Genomic DNA, 20,994 nt, shown 5'->3' with positions numbered 1-20,994 from the left:
AACAAAATTAATTCCAGCAACAGCTACCAGAAACATTTTGAGCTGAGTCATGAGTAACCTTAAAAGCAACTACGGTTTAGATAGCAGTTGCACTTGCCTTCATAGTGAAATAAAAGGTTTTAATGAGACATTTAATCTCTTCTTATTAAAATTAATAACATAAAATAGTTTATTTTCCTATATATTTTTAATATTACATTTCCATCTGTCATTCTTTCATGCAGAATTAAACTAGAGAAAAAAATTACTTTTTCTATCATACTTAATTTACACTAAACTGTAAGGATTTTCATGAAAACCTAGGTATGCTCTTCATAACTTTTACATTCCTGTAAAAATCTTGTATCAAATTCTGCTTCAAATGCTTACTGCTAACAATTGTTACCAAATTTTCCCCTAATGACACTTCTTATGGAGAGAACAACAAAGTAAGAAATTAAAGAAATGATTCATAGTTAATTACATCTCTGCCAGTACTCTGAATTTGTGTAAGTCACTTAGATTTTCAGTGCTTTACATACACCACACAAATACTGTGAAACTGTGAAAAAAATAGAAATGCTGAACACTGCTAACTAATTTTCAGGTGACATTTACCCTCCTTATTCCACCTAGGCCCTCAAAGAGAGAAAAAAATAATTGTAAAACAGAAATGAAAGAAGAGAAGGCAATTATGTTGAGATTCTGACACACTAAATAAGACAAAATTAAGTTTGGCAATCATTTATATTATTACAGACAAACATATACAAACCTTAAAGCCATCAAAAACAAAAGCTTCTTCATCTGAGCCAAGTTCCTGATCTGGCAGACAACCTGGCCTTGTCCAGCCAACTCTCATGTCTCCTGCAGTAACTGCCTCAAACTCAAAGTACCACTTCCCAGCCTTCACAGCGTAAGTCTTTTCAGTGCGGAAGATCCTGAATTTTTCCATTATCCCACTACACACATCCAGTTTCATTGCTGTTAGGTATAAAAAAAATAAAAAAAGTAAAGAAAAAAAACCACAACACACAAAGTACTCTAACTACTGATATAATTAAGGCAGCGAAAACCAAGGAATCCTTTTGAGCATAGGCATGAAAAGAAGAATGTGCCTGCAGAACAGCCTTATGATGAAAGCACCCTTGCCAGCTCTGGGGAATCAACACACTTGGGTAACTCTTATAAATTACTCTACACTAATTCATCTAGTGGGGTTTGGGGGAGGGCTCACATTTCCAATATCATCTTGAATAGCCTATAAGGTCACATCCCTCAAAATTCAGTATCATTTGTCACGTCACCAAATGTCTGACTTCCGTTAGGTCAGGTTCATTAAGTTTCCCGTAAGCAGCCCTGAACTCCCTGCCACATAATCCTTTATTAGTAAATTTTTGTTTTTGATGGCCTACACGATTATTGCCTTAAAAACACTTTTGAAGACCCTCAGTGCCACACCTCTATAGATGAACCAGCTAAAAGCATGAATACTGATAATTTGTTGTCTTTTTAGATTCTAAGCAATCTAATGCTTTCTAGATTCTATGCAATGCCAAAAGTAAAGCTGCTGTGGGAACCAGTAAGTAGTAATACTAATAAAGAATAAAAATGACGGTGTAGAGCTTTGTAAATCAATGTTTAAAATAAAATTAATGAATGGAGATGCAGAACACCACTAGAGGGCTCTAAATCCTTTAATAACAGTATAGATTTTGGCTGACGAAAGACAATCCCTACGGCATTGTCCTGGTTTCAGAGGGTATAGTTTTCTTCCTAGTAACTGGTACAGTACTGTGATTTGGCTTTAGTCTGAGACTAATGTTGATCAAACCCCGATGTTTTCACTTGTTGCTAAGTAGTGCTTACCCTAGTAAAGGATTTTTCAGACTCATGCTCTGCCTGTGAGGAGGGACACAAGTAGCTGGGAGGGAACAGAACCAGGTCAGCTGACCTAAACTAGCCAACGGAATGTTCATGTCACAGCACATCATGCTCAGTATATAAACTTGGTGCAGTTACCCGGAAGGGGACAATCACTACTTAGGGATGGGATGGGCATCAGTTAGCAGGTGGGCAATTGTATTGTCCATCACCTGTTTTTATTGTGTTTTATACCTCTTTCTCTCCTTTTCATTTAAATTATTGTTATTTTTACTGTTAGTATTATTTTATTGCACTTTAGTTCAAGTATTACACTGTTCTTATCTCAACCCATGAGTTTTGCCTTTTTCTGTTCTCCTCCCCATGCCACTGGGGGACAAGGGAGAGTGAGCAGCTGCATGGTAGTTATTGCCGGCTGGGGCTATAAGCCTTGACAGACATGCTTTACGCATCTCAAACTTGAGAGGGGCATAAATTGTGAAATCTAAACCCTCAAAATGAGGATAAAAACCTTTTGCTGAATGCAATTCCAGTCTTTGTTTAAGAAAAGACAGTTTGTGGAACTATGTTCTGCAGGTCCTTTTGTCTGGGAATTTTGCAACAGGATTGATGACACCTTTCAAATGCAAGGATTGTTCTTTACATTTCATTAGTAACTCTATGCACAGAACTAGCTCAAGGTTCTCTGCATCATAAGGAAAAAAACAAATCTTTCCAGTTCATTCCAAAAGAAAGGCAGGGGAGCATACAGTTCTCAGAGCTGTAAATGAGGAGACAGGATTAATAATTTTCACTGGAATTTGGAAGAGATTGTAGGAATTGAGTGTGCTTTGTCTCCCTCTCACCTGAAACAACTAGACAACCCCTTTATTTTCATAAAACCCTCCTCTACCAGCAAACCCACCTTTCCAGAAGCAAGCAGAAGTGATGCTCACTTACTCTACACAGCATCTCCCTCCTACAATGGGAGTGGAACAAATTATGGGGTTATGTGTCAACCTTAACTCTCCAGACTAGGCATAGGCAGATTTGACAGTAATATCATGTCATTTTGCCACCAAAACAATCTACTCTACTAGAAAACACTGTTTTGCCCATTTAGCAATCCAACCTTGTTAAACATTCCTAGTATCAGTGATAACTCAGATTTAAAGTGTAATTTACTAGCAGCCTCTTAAAAAGCTAGGGACCAGAGTGGTTTGGAAAGAAGTTGAAAATGGCAGGTTCCCTCTGTACATGTTGGGTATGAGTCAAATCTGAAGAAATGCTTTACTGAAGGTCTATGGTCTAAATAGGTCCAAAATTTAACAATGCTATCACTATATAAAGCAGGAGAAATAATCATTCATTAATCAATATATCGATAGCATACATGCATAAAATGCAACCATATATGCAACCCTGGCATAAGATCATACATTAAGCAGGATGCTAAACATGTTTTCCTGATTTACAGTTTTTCAGGGTTGTGTCTTGTAGAATTCACAATCCTCATTTAAATTGCTTAAGCTTTTAATATTACTTAATCATATGAGAAAGGGATAGGAGGAGAGAGTGAGACACAAAAGCAAAATTTATCACCATGATCTTGATCAGGAGCTTCCAGGTTGTAACCATAGCCTAGGAGGGTGCGGACTGCTTCCCGAAGACTGTCTTTGTTTGACTTCTTCGTTCGATCATCCAAAAGAGCGTAAGGTACAAGGCGAGGATTTCGTCGATTTTTCACATCCTGCATAAGTATGAAAAATCAATTCAATTTTAGAAACCGTGCTTTGTCTTAAAAATAAAATTGTGCTACAGAAGCAGTAGCTATTTATGCCAACAGACATCACATAACTGCAAATACAGTAAGGATTCAAAGACACTGCAATAGTCTAGAAAGTCATAACAAAGGAAAGTAATACACAAACAAATGAAACCCTGTGGCTTATACCTGCTTTCATTTGCCATCAAATTTACTTAACAGGACAATAAAACAAACAACAAGAACAAGGATAAATGCAAAGAGTTTGACTGGAAAGACAAACAGATTGTATTTTCTACAGTGATTAGGAAACAGCTACCATAGCTAGAAGCTAGTACATAACTAAGCTCAGAGACCTTACTGTACTGCAAATATATCAGGGTTTTAACTATAAGCACTAAACAAGATATAATAAGCCTGTGCTTTACTATGTCAAATACTTGAAACATACTTGTCCACAAAAAAGCGTAATGCTAAGAATATGTGCTTAATGTGCAAAATTTTTCTAATAGGTAATGTAATGTAGCCCCTCTTCTAACCCTAACCCTAACCCTTATCAACCATGTTGATAAGGTTTGATCTGTGCATTTTACCTGTTTATTAACACAACACTGATTAGGTTCTACTGTACTGCAAAATTAAATTATTTAAAAACACTGTTTGACTAGATTATTTAAACACCTGACATAATTTTACTGACTAACAGAATTGGGGTTGTGTCTGCATTTTATTCTCACATCCTGTCAGCATTTGTTGGCAGTGAGAGAAACCACACACAGAATTCTCCATGTTCTTCCTAACATCTTATTTAAAAATAAAAATTAAAACCTGGACATGTCATGTATTTGTTTTTATAAAATGTATTTGTTCACCATATAATTGGTCTTTGTTCTCTTGGGTACATATACCAAAGATATAGAGAGGCTTTTATAATTGATCAGACTTATTAAGAAGGGCAAAATAGTGTCTACTACTTTAGAAAGCAGTGCCTACAGTGAAAGTGTCTTACTTCTTTGATAGTATTAGAGTTATACTTTTAAGAATGTACATGGTTTTCATTCCAGCTCACTGTCAGGAAAATGGCACATCCATTCTGACAAATACTTGCAGGCATATTATGTTATACTTCAAATGCTTAGATTCAAGGCTACCTGCCTTTTGCCTTACCATAGTAAGTAAATATTAAAGTGCAGTTATTAATCAGGGCTTGATGAATTCTTGTCCTACCAGTGATCATTCTACAAAACGAAATATTACAGGGCAAGCATTACCTGTATGCTAAAAGGACTAACAGAAAAATAAAGACAATGCATTGCTGCGACACAAACTACTATGCCGTATCAACTCACTCTAGTTATTTTGTTGGAACAAGTCCAGAGGAGGGCAACGTGGATGATGAGGGGACCGGAGCACCTCCCATATGAAGACAGGCTGAGATAGTTGGGACTGTTCAGCCTTGAGAAGAGAAGGCTGCATGGAGACCTCATAGCAGCCATCCAGTATCTGAAGGGGGCCTATAGGGATGCTGGGGAGGGACTCTTCATTAGGGACTGTAGTGACAGGAAAAGGGGTAATGGGTTAAAACTTAAAAAGGGGAAGTTTAGATTGGATATAAGGAGGAAATTCTTTCCTGTGAGGCTGGTGAGGCACTGGAATGGGTTGCCCAGGGAGGTTGTGAATGCTCTATCCCTGGCAGTGTTCAAGGCCAGGTTGGACAGAGCCTTGGGTGAGATGGTTTAGTCTGAGGTGTCCCTGCCCATGGCAGGGAGGTTGGAACTTGATGATCTTAAGGTCCTTTCCAACCCTAGCTATTCTATGATTCTATGATTCTATAATTAGTGAGAAGGGCAGTGAGAAGGGCCAGCACAAGGACCACTTGAAAGGACTGCTTTCCATATTTATTCCAAAACACTGAAATTCACATCCCCATTTTCCAATATTTAATTTGGTAAATGTGGAAAAATTCTGCTTCCAGAAGAGAATGGACCTAACAGATGTTGAAGTAAATGTTATAAGGAATTATTTTTTGATATAAGAATATTCTCATTAACATAAGAGATGAAACACTATGGCTTCAATTATTTGTGATGGAAATGGCATAAAAAGAGGAATATTTGCCTCTGAAACACTGCATACCCAAAAGATATTACAAAATACTGTCATTAAAAATATGAAACAGAAGTTTGGAACAACAATTATGTAACTTCTTATCCATAATATTCAGTTAGACTAATGCACTGGTAATTGCCATAGCAATCATCAACATACATTAACATGCAGGCAATCAGCTGATAACAATATATGATAATGAAATATAGTATAAGTACTTTTAAAAATGCCTAAGCACAAAATCAGAGTGAGAAAAAATTAAAGATATAAAGCAATCATAAATATTAAACTCAATTTTACATTTTTTTCCCTTGGTTTAATTTTTATTCAGTATTGTGACCTTTTTCTCCTTTGGCTATTTCTCTAAATATGAATAGGAGAAGGGATTTTTACTTTAATAATTTTGTTCCTTTTTTTTTTTCCCTAGGGTACGTCTATCTATTTTTTTAATGTTTTACTTATTGCTGAATTAAGAACTGTTATTCTTACACTCATCCTAAGTTTTTGTGCTAACAATCTTCAAGTGTGTGGTTTAAGTGTAGCTAATCAAGAGAATGCTCCTACACAGTGATTGAGCTTTGCACAGTCACAATCAAATCAACAAGAAAACTGATTAGCTAAGAGCAGTAATTCTTATTGAGTATATTTGCAATGTGCACATAGACTTAATTCTTCCTATTCAGTATGGAAAATTTATTGTTTTGTAGTGTAGACTATTAAAAGAAGGAAAAATCAGGCTGAGCTTTTAATTTCTTTTCCAGAATTTTCCTAGTTTGTCAGTCTAATGGTTCATCAGAAGACTGCATATAGAGTTTGTCTGGCAACTATTTGTTCACCACGTCATTTGAAAACACAAGAAAAACACATGTCCTCCACAGATGAAACATTTGAACTCGTCAACAAGATTCTATTTCAAATGGCTTGAGCTGGGTAGCACACATAACATTTATATAATTCTTTGGTTTTGAATTCAGAACCTACCATATCACAGAAAAAAAAAGAAAGAAAAAAGCCTATGTATCTTATTATACAACCTTGTCTTCATATAACATAACACAAACACTGGATTAGTTATTTAGAATTCAATTTGGAGTTACTTAAGTAAAAGCAAGCATTGCAACCATGAAAAGTGGAAATTCCTGGCAGAATGTGCCCCAACTTTGAATGGAAGGAACTAATAAATTATTTTACACTGGAGCGATGTAACACTGACCATGAAAAGACATTATTAATTTATACAGCGTACATTACAGATTTTGCTATATATAGTAAATGATAGACAAAGAATCATTTCAACTGACACAAGCATACTTATTTGCTAGGTATAAATGGACCTGAAAAAAAGTGATAACTGGTCAACAATAGCACTGAGTGAATAAAGCTCTTGAAAGTAATAGAAAAGAACTACAGAAAAAATAATTAAACACCTACAACAAGAAATATCAACAAGTCTTTTAATAGTTTGATTACAGGCAATGAACACTGCTGCAAAATAATTCACAAAGGAAACACACTGGGAGCTGAGAGGTGTAGAACTGCATTCATTCATTTAGTATGTGATGTGTAGATAACTGATCTAGAGAGCTGGACCTAGCAACTGGTCTTGCAACCTGCACAGACAGATGCCATGTAAGAGTAAGAATGAAACAAGAAATGTGTCCATACTGTCTACAGAAGCATAGGAAACCGTAGTCAAATTCTATAAGCAGCTCTAAAAGATGAATCTGTTAAGAGATACAGCATGTGCCATAAAGTTTTAGTCTTCAGAAGTAAGTAACAAAAAAATAAAATCTTATATAAACCTCTAAAAGATGTCTGAAATTATAATAAATAACAGAGTTTTCAGAGCTATAAATGTGATACTGCAAACCTGTGCACTCCTGGGCCTTCCCAAAGCTCTGAGAAGTTCAGGAACAGCACAGATCACTAGACTAAAAGGAACAAGACACCAGAAACATACATAAATAAGTGCCTAACAAGAAGAAAGACAGGAAAAGACTGAAAAATAAAAACACAGACTAGGAAGAGTGCAGGAAAAACATTATAATAATTTAATGGGATAAGTTTTGTGATTTGAACTGTTAGAACTGTACAGATAAGTGTGTGGTTCTGTGTGGTTCTGAAATGATTTTATTCTCATAACCAAGGCTGTTAAATGACAAGCACAAAGCAAATGTATTTCAGCACACATTCAGAGAGGCAGACATGCTGTTGTTCTAGCTTCATTTGTACCATTACAAAACACTCATTCCACAGCTGCGACTTGATTCTGCCTGCTGCCATGTCTGTCTTGCAGTCTTCCACAAAGATTTCTGAGCAACTGCCACAACAAATGCTACTGATGAGCTTGCCAGAAATGCTGTCAGAAACCCTGCTCAGTGACCCACTGTGCAAGTGTGCCCCATATATATACACTGTGATAATTTACTTACACCACACGTTTCATATCTTGTTATCCAGAGGTCTAACTTTTCTGTATTTATCATGTCAGCTCATGTTTAACCATAAACCATTAAAAATATAAATTATTTTGTAAGGGAAAAAGGAAAACTATAATTAAAAATTGCTATTTACTACGTAAATAATTACAAGATTCCAGAGTAGTCAGAACTGGGAAGCACAATAAAGTCCTCATTAAACCATATTTTTGGCAACGTTAAAAGAAAAGTATGCTAAATGTATCCACTCAAAGTGGAAGTTGTGTGCCTGACCTGGCATACTATCATATGAGTTCTGTCCTTAGAAGTATGCATGTATCCTTAGAAATATGTGTACAGCTAAGGACCATATCCATATGGAATGCCTGGCAGAATGTGCCCTATATGGCAGAATGTGGCTATAAATGGAAGGAACTAACACATCTGCATAAATAATGTAAAATGTGTGAGTGAGGTAACATAAATAGTTTATAAAAGGACAAGATGCCTTTTTAGATCTATTTAATGGCAAGGTAAGTGACAAGCTTTCAACTTGTGATTCCTCCAGTACATCCATATCTTCTCACTCTGAATCTCCAGAATGGTGCCAACTCCTGCACTGCAGCACTAGGCAGTCTAAGAAGTACAACTCTTGATCAAACAGGGATGTCATATGCTTCCTACAAAAAGATACTATTAAAAACTAAAATAAAAAAAAATATCCCTACTTAAAAAGACCAAACTGTCTGTCATTTTGGGCCAAAGAGAAGTCAGATTCAATAACTGTTTCGCAGTCCTGACTAATTATCCTAGGACAGGAAGGGCAGAACATCTTTTTTAAGAAGCTCTTCACACAGTGGGAATAACATTGTAGGTTGTCACCCAACTCTGTAGGTTCATGCATAAACTTGCATGAGTTCTGAATATTTTCCACTCATTTGTGAGGATTTAGTTACAAAAGCATCCTTTCATACTTTAATGCTATATTTCAGAAAGCTTTTTATAAGAAATTTGCTAAGAATACCCAAGCAAATAAGTGAGGTAATTATGACAGGACATATGTCAAAGGGGGGTTGGACTAGATGACTTTTCAAGGTCCCTTCCAACTCAAACTACTCTAGGATATGGTGACAGAATGCATGGCTTCACTAAGGGGAAATCCTGCCTGACCAATTTGATGGCCTACTATGATTTGATGGCTACGGAAGTGATGGACAGCACTAGAGCAGTTGATGTCATCTACCTGGACTTGTGCAAAGTGTTCGACAACATCCCCCATGACATTCTTGTCTCTAAATTGGAGAGACATCGATTTGATAGGTGGACCACTCAGTGGATAAAGAACTGGCTGGATGGCCGCACACAAAGAGTTGTGGTCAATGGCTCAGTGTCCACCTGGAGACCAGTAACGAGTGGTGTCCTTCAGGGATCACTGTTGGGACTGGTCTTGTTCAACATCTTTGTCGGTGACATGGACAGTGGGATTGAGTGCGCCCTCAGCAAGTTTGACAATGACACCAAGCTGTGTGGTTTGGTTGATACGCTGGAGGGAAGGAATACCATCCCGAGGGACCTCAACACGCTTGTGAAGTGGGCTGATGCCAACCTTATGAAGTTTAACCATGCAAAGTGCAAGGTCCTACACCTGGGTCAGAGCAATCCCAGGCACAGCTACAGGTTGGGCAGAGAAGAGATTCAGAGCAGCCCTGTGGAGAAGGACTTGGGAGTGCTGGTCGATGAGAAAATGAACATGAGCTGGCAGTGTGCACTCGCAGCCCAGAAAGCCAACTGTATCCTGGGCTGCATCAAAAGGAGCGTGACCAGCAGGTCGGAGGAGGTGATCCTGCCTCTCTGCTCTCGTGAGACCTCACCTGGAGTATTGTGTACAGTTCTGGTGTCCTCAACATAAAAAGGACATGGAACTGTTGGAATAAGTCCAGAGGAGGGTCATGAGGATGACCAGGGGACTGGAGCACCTCCCATATGAAGACAGGCTGAGAAAGTTGTGTCTGTTCAGCCTGGAGAAGAGAAGGCTGCGTGGAGATCTCATAGCAGCCTTCCAATATCTGAAGGATGGTGCTGGGGTCCTGGGTGCTAAGAGTGCTGGGGATGGACTCCTTGTTAGGGACTGTAGTGGTAAGACAAAGGGTAATGGGTTAAAACTTAAACAGGGGAAGTTTAGATTGGATATAAGAAGGAAGTTCCTTACTGTAAGGGTGGTGAGGCACTGGAATGGGTTGCCCAGGGAAGCTGTGAGTGCTCCATCCCTGGTAGTGTTAAAGGCCAGGTTGGACAGAGCCTTGGGTGGCATGGTTTAGTCTGAGGTGCCCCTCCCCATGGCAGGGGGGTTGGAACTAGATAATCTTAAGGTCCTTTCCAACCCTAACTATTCTATGATTCCTTGAAAATCCATACATGCAAAAAAAAAAAAGAGAAGAAATATATATATATATATAACAAGCCCTCTCTCATTACACAAATGTGATTATTTTAACTGATTTACATCAAGGTTATATTGCTCTTCTGCCTGGATCTATTTCCATTCCTGTCTTTGAGAATTTACCATTTCCCCAGTTCAGAGAAGACCAACCTGCAGGCAAACACAATCCCCCTTAAAGAGACACTGTCAAGTATTTTCATGCTGATTTTGTGTTTGGTTGTCCACTTACTCTTACTCTTTAAAAAGTTCTTTTAAACAGGAGCATGCATTTTTCCTACCTGGTTTGTTTTTTGGTTTTTGCTTTTGTTTTATTTTTTCCTTCTGCTCCTTTCATGGAGCAGTAAGGTACTGTGAGTCTGCACTCCTAAAAAATACTTGTTTGCAATCAATGTCACCACCGCTGTTAGCGCAGTTCTGGGAACAATATTTATTTGTTAACTCATGCTCCCTCTGCTGTCTGCCTGGTTGGCTCTGCAGCAGCAGGACAAAAATATGTGTATAATCATGCACAAAGAGCAGCTACCTCTTGTTAAGAAAAATGTCCTGACAAGCAGTGGTGGATTTAGAAGAAGAAAAAAATAATCTGGAACTTGGAAGGCATAACCAGTTTACAACAGTTAGGAAATGGTATATACACAAACTCCTTGACAGTATCCCTTTATTTTTTTCATATTATATAACCATGAAAGTATGTGGCAATTATGGAACAGACCTACCAGGCCGTTTAATCCATCCTACAGCCACAGCAAGATTGCTGTTTATAACATACTTTCCAATGATTAGTTCATCTGCTTTCAAACATCTGTAAGCTTCTTTCCCTTAGGAAACCATTTCATACTGTGCAAGATCTGTTTATGGTACTATACAGCGTAACATCATGTCATTTTATTACAGTACTGTAACATGTCACAGTAATATAACGGAATGACAAAATGTAGCCCACAGAACAAACCCACTGTCAGGGTCAAGCAGACGCAAGTAGCAGTGTGGACAAGAGCTACCAGCTTGCCATGTATGTCAGCTAAATGAGAAGCATCTTTGCAAGATACCCAGAAAGGAGCTCCTTGCTATTCTGCTCCTTTGACTTTTAATGATTGGTATTTGTTACCTGCACACTGTAAGCACTCTTGGAACTCAGTTGTCTTCTCTCCAGCAGAAAATTAACTTAATTATTTGAAAAGAGATAAATAAGTGAATTCAGAAGATACCAGCATCAACACCCTAGGCATGCCAGTTTCTACAATGCATGGTATTGGTGGGAAAGGTTTTCAAGGACATCATCTACCTGCACAACCATACATGAGACTACTATAAATTTGCCTTCGAAGAATAAGGGGAATAAAATATAGCGCTGATTCTGTTGATGTTTCCTGAAGGTCATTAATATCGCTGAGATCTTGATGATTTTTAACAACCATCCTCTGTTGAAAGCATAACTGTGATGCTGTTCACTGCACCACTGTGTAACATTCTCAATAACTGCATTACTCAGCATAGAAAAGTCTCCAGTCAGTTTGGACAAATCAGGCCCAACAAAATGTTTAGAATCTTAAAGCAGAAAACTCAAAGACTGAAAAACTGATTTAAGTGGCTTTTCCAACTCTGATTGTGATTAGCTTCTTAACATGATCAGGCACTTAAGCTGTCTACTTTTAAATTCTCCAGATCCTTCTTTGTATGGTTATAATTGTTTTGCTAAGGAAGAACAAGAACAGTACTGGTCACATAAATAAGTCCAGGTGATTTAAAGCAGAAGCATTTGTTGATGTCTCTTTCAGAGGACAACCTGGCAATCAAAATCACTGACTGCATAAAATATCTCTCAGAACCTAACTAGATGCTACCTAGTTTATTTTAAAACCTAGCAGATCTAAGTGATAATGATAACCTCTTTACATAATAACTTGTATTTAGCCATCAAAATGGATTTAGATAATTTCTAGTTGTCCAGTCAGATACCTCTGTGGAAAATGGGTAATGCTCAGTTCAATAATTACAAGACTAAGGGGTTTAAATCTATACCTGTTTCTACAAGTTTTCTTAACACCAGACTATAAATTCTAATAAGTGAACACAAAGTTTTGTTCTCTTGTAATGCTGAGCTTTGTCACCCAGCAAGCAGGATATATGTAAAGAAGGAAGTCTAGGGAAGGCCTGATTTCCAAGGCTGGTCCTCACAATAGTATTTTAAGAGTTAGTAGATAAAATAAAGAGATATTCAGCGAGTAGGTCACAGGGTCCTCTTCTTTCCCTCTGCTCTCTTAGTGAGCCTCAGAACTGTCTCTTCACAAGGCCACAGCCTTTTTGATTCAACAGTAAGGTCTTTCCTCAGCCACAGCACCAAGAATATAAGACAAACTTTATGATTCTTCCAGCATTAAGTTGAAGTGTTACATTTTAGGTTGCATCCCATACTAGATTTGTTTAACCAATGTTTTTATTGAATTTTTTAACCAAACCTGTGGCCTGGGGCAACTCCACTGCATTTTGGGAACTGGAATAAGACTAATGATTTATTACTATCATATCACACCTCTTAAAAAGCAGAACCTTCTATGTCAGCAGGCATATTAAAACATACATAAAGACAGTGTATACACACATTTTGCAGATACAAAAAAGAAACATTTTTCATTGCCACCCACTCCTACTACCTCTTTTTCTTACCACTCCCAGTCCAGAAACCCTGGCAAAGTCGTTAACAGCATCATATAACTGCCTTTCTTACCTAATATCTATTTCAGAACACGTACAATTTAACTGCAGATTCACTCCAATAAATACAACAAAATTATTTGTAGAGGGGTTTTTTTTCCCTAAAGATATACAGATACACAGGATACATTAAGTTGTCTTCAAGATCTAAGAAAATCTATTTACTACGTATGAGTTGGGGGTTTAAATTTTCCCTACACAAGCTAGAAATATTATTAGCTGAGATGCATTTGATTCCAGAAACTTTTTAATTACACTTTAAACAATAAATTCTGTTGCAAAACTAAATTTAATTTTGGGATATGTTAGAGTTCTATCAAAGCTGTAACCATTTCCCAAATTTCATTCATTTCACATCTCCTGATTGGCAAGAACCTGTATTGAAAGTGTTTGGCTTCTGGGAAAATAAGAAATATGAAAGGCATGGTGTAAATTATTGAGTACCTTCTTAAATATATCAGAAATATTTCTTTTGAGAATCTAGAGATATGCAGACTCTTATTCGAGAAATTAATTGTGTACTACTTCCATAAACAAAGGATTGAAATAGTGGGATCAAAATGAATTAATAAGCATGACCTAGCTGACAACAGAGAATCATCACTTCCAACACTTCTCATGATTAATAATCTGACAAAAATGTTAACAATACTTCCAAGGGCTACCTTCCCTTACTCAAAGGTGCAGTATTAGGGGAAAATTTAATCCTGTTGCAAGCAGGGGAGATGCTTATAATACTAATACTGACTTATCTTTAGTGTCAATCTAGTAAGGGATATTACATACATTCCAGTCTCGAAAAGAAAAATAAAAAATATGGCTCATTGTTTTCCTAGACCCAAATGCAGAACATGGATTTCCTAAATAATTTATGAAGTACCACAATAAGAGCTTTATAGTAAGATACTACAATGGACAATGCTGAAATGCTATGCAGCATATATTTTGTCACATAATGTACTTTGGCAGTATGCAAGGAGATTAATTTAAGTGCCTAACTTTTTTTATACATATATGTGCATATATATGTATAAAAGCCATATTTTTTTCATTCGCAAAAGTTTTGCAAGTAGAATGAATTTTGGTTTTATAGAAAAAGCAAAATTTGAAATGCGCTGATCTGAAATGTGTAACTAGAATTTTTGTCAAAAATCAAACCCCTGTTTTGTAGGCAGGAAAGAGTATGTACCTACTAAACAGCTGTTTCTCATTGTTGCAAATTAATGAGTTTTAAGCCGGCACAGAACCATGAAAAGTTTTTTGTCCCCAAAGAGGTGAATTTTCCTAAAATTTCACTGTGATATGCTACCACACATTTATTAACAGAAGTGAAGACGCCTTTCTCTACATAAAATTGAAAAATAACCACAAAAAGAAAATATGATGCCTGGGGAAAATTGATGTAGTATCTGTCTTGAATAACAATATATTAGTCTCATTGTAAACCAATTGTTTTTAAGAAAACAAAGAAGCTGAGTTTTGCTGTTAACAATCCACCATGCTTAATTGTTACTCCCTTCCCTTATTACACATTCTGACATCTACCACGCGGCATTTCTATTCACTGAAAGAAAACCCCTAAAGTAGGACTGGAACTCAGAGACTAACGTAACTATTCACAGTTAAATACGGCCTCTGCCAGAAATAAAACACATTAGTAAAGTGATTACTGGAAGTTTACGTTCTGATTTTCCTGGATAAACAAAATTATTCAATTCCCAGGACTGCAAACATTTAAATTACCTCCCTACTGAAAGTCAATGTTTACATTTCTTAAAATACTAGAGCATATTAGCTTCCTGCATGTAATTTTCTCACCCTGAGATCCAGACAGCATACAAGAATACAGCACCAGTTTTTTAATACTGCTTGTAGAAGAAGTGTCTCATACTGCTAAAAGATTCAGCAGATTGCTTTAATTATGTATTTTTCCTTTCTTTGACTGACAGGCTCATATTCATTAGCTGCTTCTTCTTGCCTTTGTATCTCTATTATTCCCATTTAACTGTAAAATATCTCAAGAGAGAAGTGTTTTTTCAAGTGATTGAAGTCAGCACTTACCTGCTGGATACCATATGTCCAGCCTTGCCTTATACGATCCCTTGCCCACACATTGTGTGCATTTTCTGCTAGCTTATCTACCATAGCTTCTTGAGAGGGAGTCAGCTTGATAAAACTCAGATCCATGGGAGCAGGTTTATATCCACTCAACAACTGGTAGCTGTCAAAAACCACAGAACTTGTTATATTAGTAAAATCAAATTAAATAAAATTATAAAATAAATTTAAATTAATAGAAACTGCAAAGAAAGAAGTGACATATGTAATTTAGCTATATAAATCTGTCTTTGAACATTAATAATAATAATAATGCACTGACATATGACTTTGGTTCAAGCTCAACAGGATGAAGTAGCTGGGAATGAAAGCTACCCAAATGGTCTGAACTAAAAGAATATTTAAAGTATCAGTACTTTCACATATTTAAAGTAGTAGATTAAGATGCAGTTTATCTAAATACTTTACAAACACTATTTAGTTTTAGTTTACCTCTGAGCACTTCACAATACTTATATAAATTCTATCTCTCTCCTATTGAAACAAGAAAATATACTCTTGATCATATATAGGGATGTGAGAGACACAGTAGGCCAAATGGCTTATTTGTGATCACATATTAATTCCATGTAATAAAATTTGTCCTCATAATATTTCATACCCTAACAATCCTCCACATTATAGAAGTAAACGTTTGAAATTTAAGAGTGGCTTAGAACTGAGAGACAGCTTCCTCACTAATTTTAGCACTCTTAGGAACAAAGTGCTGTTTATTTTTATGAAGTTGTTCCCACCAAATTAATTATAGTAATATCCTACTTGACTTATGACCAAACCTTCCTCGATAAAGGACATAATGCATGTGATGATGAAGCACATCAGGACTTACTAAATTTACAAGAAAAAGCTATGACACTATGTGACACCACCATGGCAGTGGACACTGATGAGGGAAGGTGCAGGGAAAGGAGAGCAGGAAAAGAAAAGCAGGGATGGAGGACAGATATCCTTGGGCTGTACTGGGTGTCTGTGCCCAGGTGCTCGTGGGGGGTGCTGCAGGGCAGCCTCTGTGAGGAGAGGCCAGGGCTGCCCTGTGCTGGACATAGCCAGCTCCAAAACGGACCTGCCACAGGCCAAAGATGAACCTTCCAACTACACAGGTGGCACTTCTGAGAAAGCATTTTTGAGAAAGGGCAAAATGCTACAAGGGCAGAGGGGAGTGAGGGGAAAAACATGTGATAAATAGCCTGGCACACACCAAGGCTGGTGGCAGGTGGAATGGAGGTGCTCCAACTGCCAGAACTGGTGCTCCCCTGCAGCCCCAGGAGAGGCCAAGCTAGAGCTGATGGATGTGCCCAGCATATCCAAGAGTATTTCTCTGCAAGCATACTGACAAAACAAAGAGCTATTTTGGTCATAAAGAAAGGGGTCCGTAGAAAATAAACAACAACATTCTTTCACTGAAATTAAATGTGCTGGGTTGTTTAAAGAATTGCTAGTTTAAATAATTGCGTATTTTCTGTACAGCTTTGTCATTTTCTTGTATTTTCTTTATTTGGACTGACAGGCAGAAATCCAAAAACAGAAACAGTATTTATCCCCATTTATATTCTAAAATATTCAAAATACTTTACAAATCTTAATTAATTTTCTTCCAAGATAACTATTCTAAAACCCACTTAAACAAATTATTAATTGAAAACAATAATTGAAAACAAGCAAGTATTTAAGGGAGATTATAATCTATAACATGAGGTTGGACCTTCCCTCAAAAATTATCACATTAAAAAAGAATGTTTTAAAACAATTCAAGAACATCAGTCAAAAAATCAACCATTCATATAGTTGCCAGTTGGCAAATTTCTATTACATAATTAAGCAAGCAGTTGGCAGTTGTGCTGCTATCTCCCATGTGCTAGCTAACTCTCCTCATGGTTACCTGTCCTCAGGTAGCTGTGAAATCTCTTCTAGTAAGATGAGTGAAACCAGAGAGTAATGAAAATAGTGAATCATACAGAACTAACACATCTGCCAGGCTGGCAATTACTGTGCTCTTTCCTGTCACAGTCCCTTGCACAAGTGTTACATTGTACATATAAAAGCTATGATGGCCACAGCTACTTTGATAGAAGAGCAGGGTCAAAGAGCATGGGTCTCAAAGGATGCTCTAAATTCACTCACAGAGGATGTGTGCACTGTATTTTGGGATGCAAATGAATACTCATCAAGGATAAGTATCAATGGATAATAAGGAAAATAACTAAAGCATATTGTGTGTACAAATTCAGGTTGGAAACTTGTCTTTAGCTGCAGGCCAAAGCTACTAGTTAAAACATGTAGTCAAAATCCCAGCTCCTTCCTGTTCATCTGCTCATCTGTATCTTACTGTTCTCACATTGCTCAGTATCTCTGCTAGCCTCATCTTAATATGTATGTATAAAAGAACTATGTAACAATGAATCACAGAAAACCTAAACTTGGTCTACACAACAGAACGTAAACATCTAAAAGAAAAGGTGTGGATGAAGGTTTGTGTAAGTTTGTGAAAATATCTATGCATGCATGCATAGCCAAATGCCAATAAAACTAGCATTACAAATATCGTTAAAATAAAGTCTGCTTAACTCACACTGCCTAGCAAAAAGATGCTTCTGAATTTTAACTTACTTCTTTGGAAGCTTCATTTTTTTCACTTTTTCTTCAGCATGTTCATCAGCAATTCCAACATGGCAGCCTAATGCCAGCAGGGTTCTAGGACACAGAAATCAGAGATAAATTATTGCCAGTATTTCTATTTTCAGTGTTGCTGCTGTGTGTATAAACAGCACCATACAACAAATGAGACCTATTGGAATAACAACAGCGTAACATGGAAAGATCAACACCAGCCTTTTTTTATATGCAATAAGATTTCCGATAGCATTAAGAAAATGACACAAGATGTTCCTAAAAATTTTAGTAAAACTATGAGTGGACTACTTCAAAATGGAACTATCAGACAGTTTATTTCATCTATAAGTGGAATCAGTTGAAAGATTCCCTGCCCTTGTAACATTTCTGGCTTATAAATCTTATTCATACTGTTTTATATCAAAATCCTTTTATGTTATTTACTTCAAAGCTGATGCAAACAGAAGAGGCAGGGAATCTTACTTGTTACCCATAGAAAATGACTTCTTCACAAAAAGAAGAAGTTATTCAGAGATCTTAAGTGGATTTTGTTAAGACAGGACTGGAGAAAGGACTTACAGCAGAATGCATAATAAGGAGGCCAAACTTGCCATCTTAATGCTCAGTATGGATGCTGCACATTAATCCTCTTCAGAGAAAAGAATTCAAGTTAGACACGGTGTGTCATGCATCACGAAAGGACCTTAAACCTTATTTAGTTCCAACACCTTCCACTAGACCAGGTTGCTCAAAACCCCATCCAACCTGGCCTTGAAAAATTTGAGGGATGGGACATCCCCAACTACTCCGGGCAGCCTGTTCCAGTGCCTCATCACTCTTTTTGTTTACTATGAGAAAAATCAATACTGCAGTTTTGAGCGGGACCGTCCAGACAATTCCTTGTCCACCAAGTGGTCCATCCATCAAATCCACATCCCTCCAGTTTAGAGACAAGGATGTCATGCACAACATGATGTAAGTCATCAATTATTTGTTCCTGCATTTATGTTCAGTATCAGGTTATCAAGTCTCAGCTTCTTAACCCTAGGTGTATTACTAAATTATTGTCACTGAAATGAAGATGCTAGACAAAAGTCAGAGACCACTCTGGAGTTCAGTCAGAAGCTTCTCAAAATCTGAGGGTGACACCCATATCTTTGATTGAAACTGATTATGCAGAATAAATCATAAGTATAAACCTTGGACTCCATTCCCAATTTTCCCAACATGGAAGAAAGCTGGAAAACAAAGGTTTTATTTGTTCTTGACACTAGTTAAAACAGTATTTTCAAGTCTTGCTTTAACTATATTTACTGCTCTTGAATTGACTGAGGGGAAAAAGAACATAAATATTGCTCTAGCAGTATTTCTCCTGGCAGATGAATGGTACGTTTCAGGAGTCTCTTACAGCATATTTTTAGTGCTAGCTACATGAAATAAAACCTAGAGTTATAGCCTCTGAGCTGTGATTTAAAATTAGGCAGTAAAATCAGATATGAGGAAGTCAACATGCAGTGGCCACCTCTATTTTATGTGCTAAGAATACTCCATGCAGCTAAATTTCAATTGGCACCAACTACACATGCTTTGTATGCAGTTATCACCATCAGAAGAAAGACAACATATCTAACAGCGGAAAGCAGTGCAGAGGAGCTAACCCCTGGTAAGTCTAATTTTCTTGCAATGTAAAACAGGAATTTGAACCCTCCACCCAGATGGAGCAAATTCACATCAGAACACCACAGGAGGATAAGAAAGCATGCCATACTGGTAGAACCTGAATGACCCCTAAGACACTTCAAACAAACAAGGAAACTATAAGTGTCTGAATGCACTCCTTGGAATAATGTTGATACTTGTAATTACTACACACAGCTGAGTAAATAGGTAGAAACAGGAAAGTCAGTCACAACAGTAAGCATCAAAAAAACCTCCAAGATCAAACTACAAAATATATGTAAGAATGTGCAGAAATAGTATGAGCAAGCATATTTTAATCCCATGACATTTTCAGAGGTAACTAATTCCTGAGTTTTGACATGTCATATAGTATATAATTTTTGTAGTTCATAAAAGTATTCATACTGCAAAACATACAGAGATAACAACATATTGAAAAGAAATGTTCTGTCCTATAATACGACTCAGAACTTCCTTGTTTTCTGCCTCTCCTCTAGTACAGCTGGCAGCAAAACTGGCAACAAACCAACAAAAAAAACCCCAGAATTACCTTACAGGTTACTCTTGATGTCTTGAAACTATTTCCAGTATGCAATACACAGTTTACTGCAAATTGTAAAGAATATAGCAGACAGCTGGCTAGAGGGAGTTTGTAAAAGCACATTTTCTTTCTCTCTTCCCCCTTAGCCCCCATTGAGGTTGACTGCTAGTAGGCTAGAAACATCTGGTGAAGAAATAGTCAAAACAGCTTACAATTCAATTCATCACAGAATGGATCACTGCACTAATATTTCCACTTTGCAAGCTTTCAGAAATGAACTGATTGGGACACTCATATTCTAGCCCCTGAAAAATAGATGCTTAGGTGATAAATACAATATGATATTGCAAGATTTGAACTGCATACTTCAGAAAACAAGGACTAATACAGAGCATAACGAAGACGGAGCTCAGTAAGCATACGATTTTTGAAATCCATAGAAAGACTGAATGCTTATTGGTTTATATTCTATCCATTTAACGAAAAGGCACTCTAGAATAAGCAATAAAATTACTAAAATACAAGTAATCAATAATTTGTATGTTTACAAATCCAATCCAATGTTTTGTCTGGGTTAGACCAGAAAAGCATTGGGTCCTGAATGGTCTACTATTTTTTTATTTTTTTTTTACGATTTAGTGAAACATTAGGAGTGTTCAATTAATTCTGAGAGCATGATTTTAATGATGCCTCAATTATATTAGATAGATCATTCTAGCAAAAGATTCAAAAGTAGAGAAAGTTAATGGTACCTTCT

The 20,994-nt window shown here is 37.0% G+C and overlaps 1 protein-coding gene across 6 annotated transcripts in view; it reads right to left on the bottom strand.

Moving 5' to 3' along the window:
• RYR2 (ryanodine receptor 2) overlaps positions 1–20,994 on the bottom strand; it is a 381,518-nt gene that overhangs the window by 145,650 nt on the left and 214,874 nt on the right. For all 6 annotated transcript variants that reach the window (XM_061365725.1, XM_061365727.1, XM_061365728.1 and 3 more), the window contains 4 exons: positions 18,014–18,097; positions 15,350–15,509; positions 3,445–3,592; positions 755–963 (listed from right to left, as the gene is read on the bottom strand). In XM_061365725.1, the coding sequence (XP_061221709.1) occupies positions 755–963; positions 3,445–3,592; positions 15,350–15,509; positions 18,014–18,097 (601 nt within the window). The remainder of the gene's footprint in view (positions 1–754; positions 964–3,444; positions 3,593–15,349; positions 15,510–18,013; positions 18,098–20,994) is intronic.

This window comes from Neopsephotus bourkii, unplaced genomic scaffold, assembly GCF_033783945.1.
Source record: "Neopsephotus bourkii isolate Nb327-2 ecotype Australia unplaced genomic scaffold, CSIRO-AGI_Nbou_v1 NB_1292, whole genome shotgun sequence".
NCBI lineage: Eukaryota > Metazoa > Chordata > Aves > Psittaciformes > Psittacidae > Neopsephotus > Neopsephotus bourkii.
Note: the sequence above shows the minus strand (reverse complement) of the source record. Positions and strands in the feature narration are given on the sequence as shown.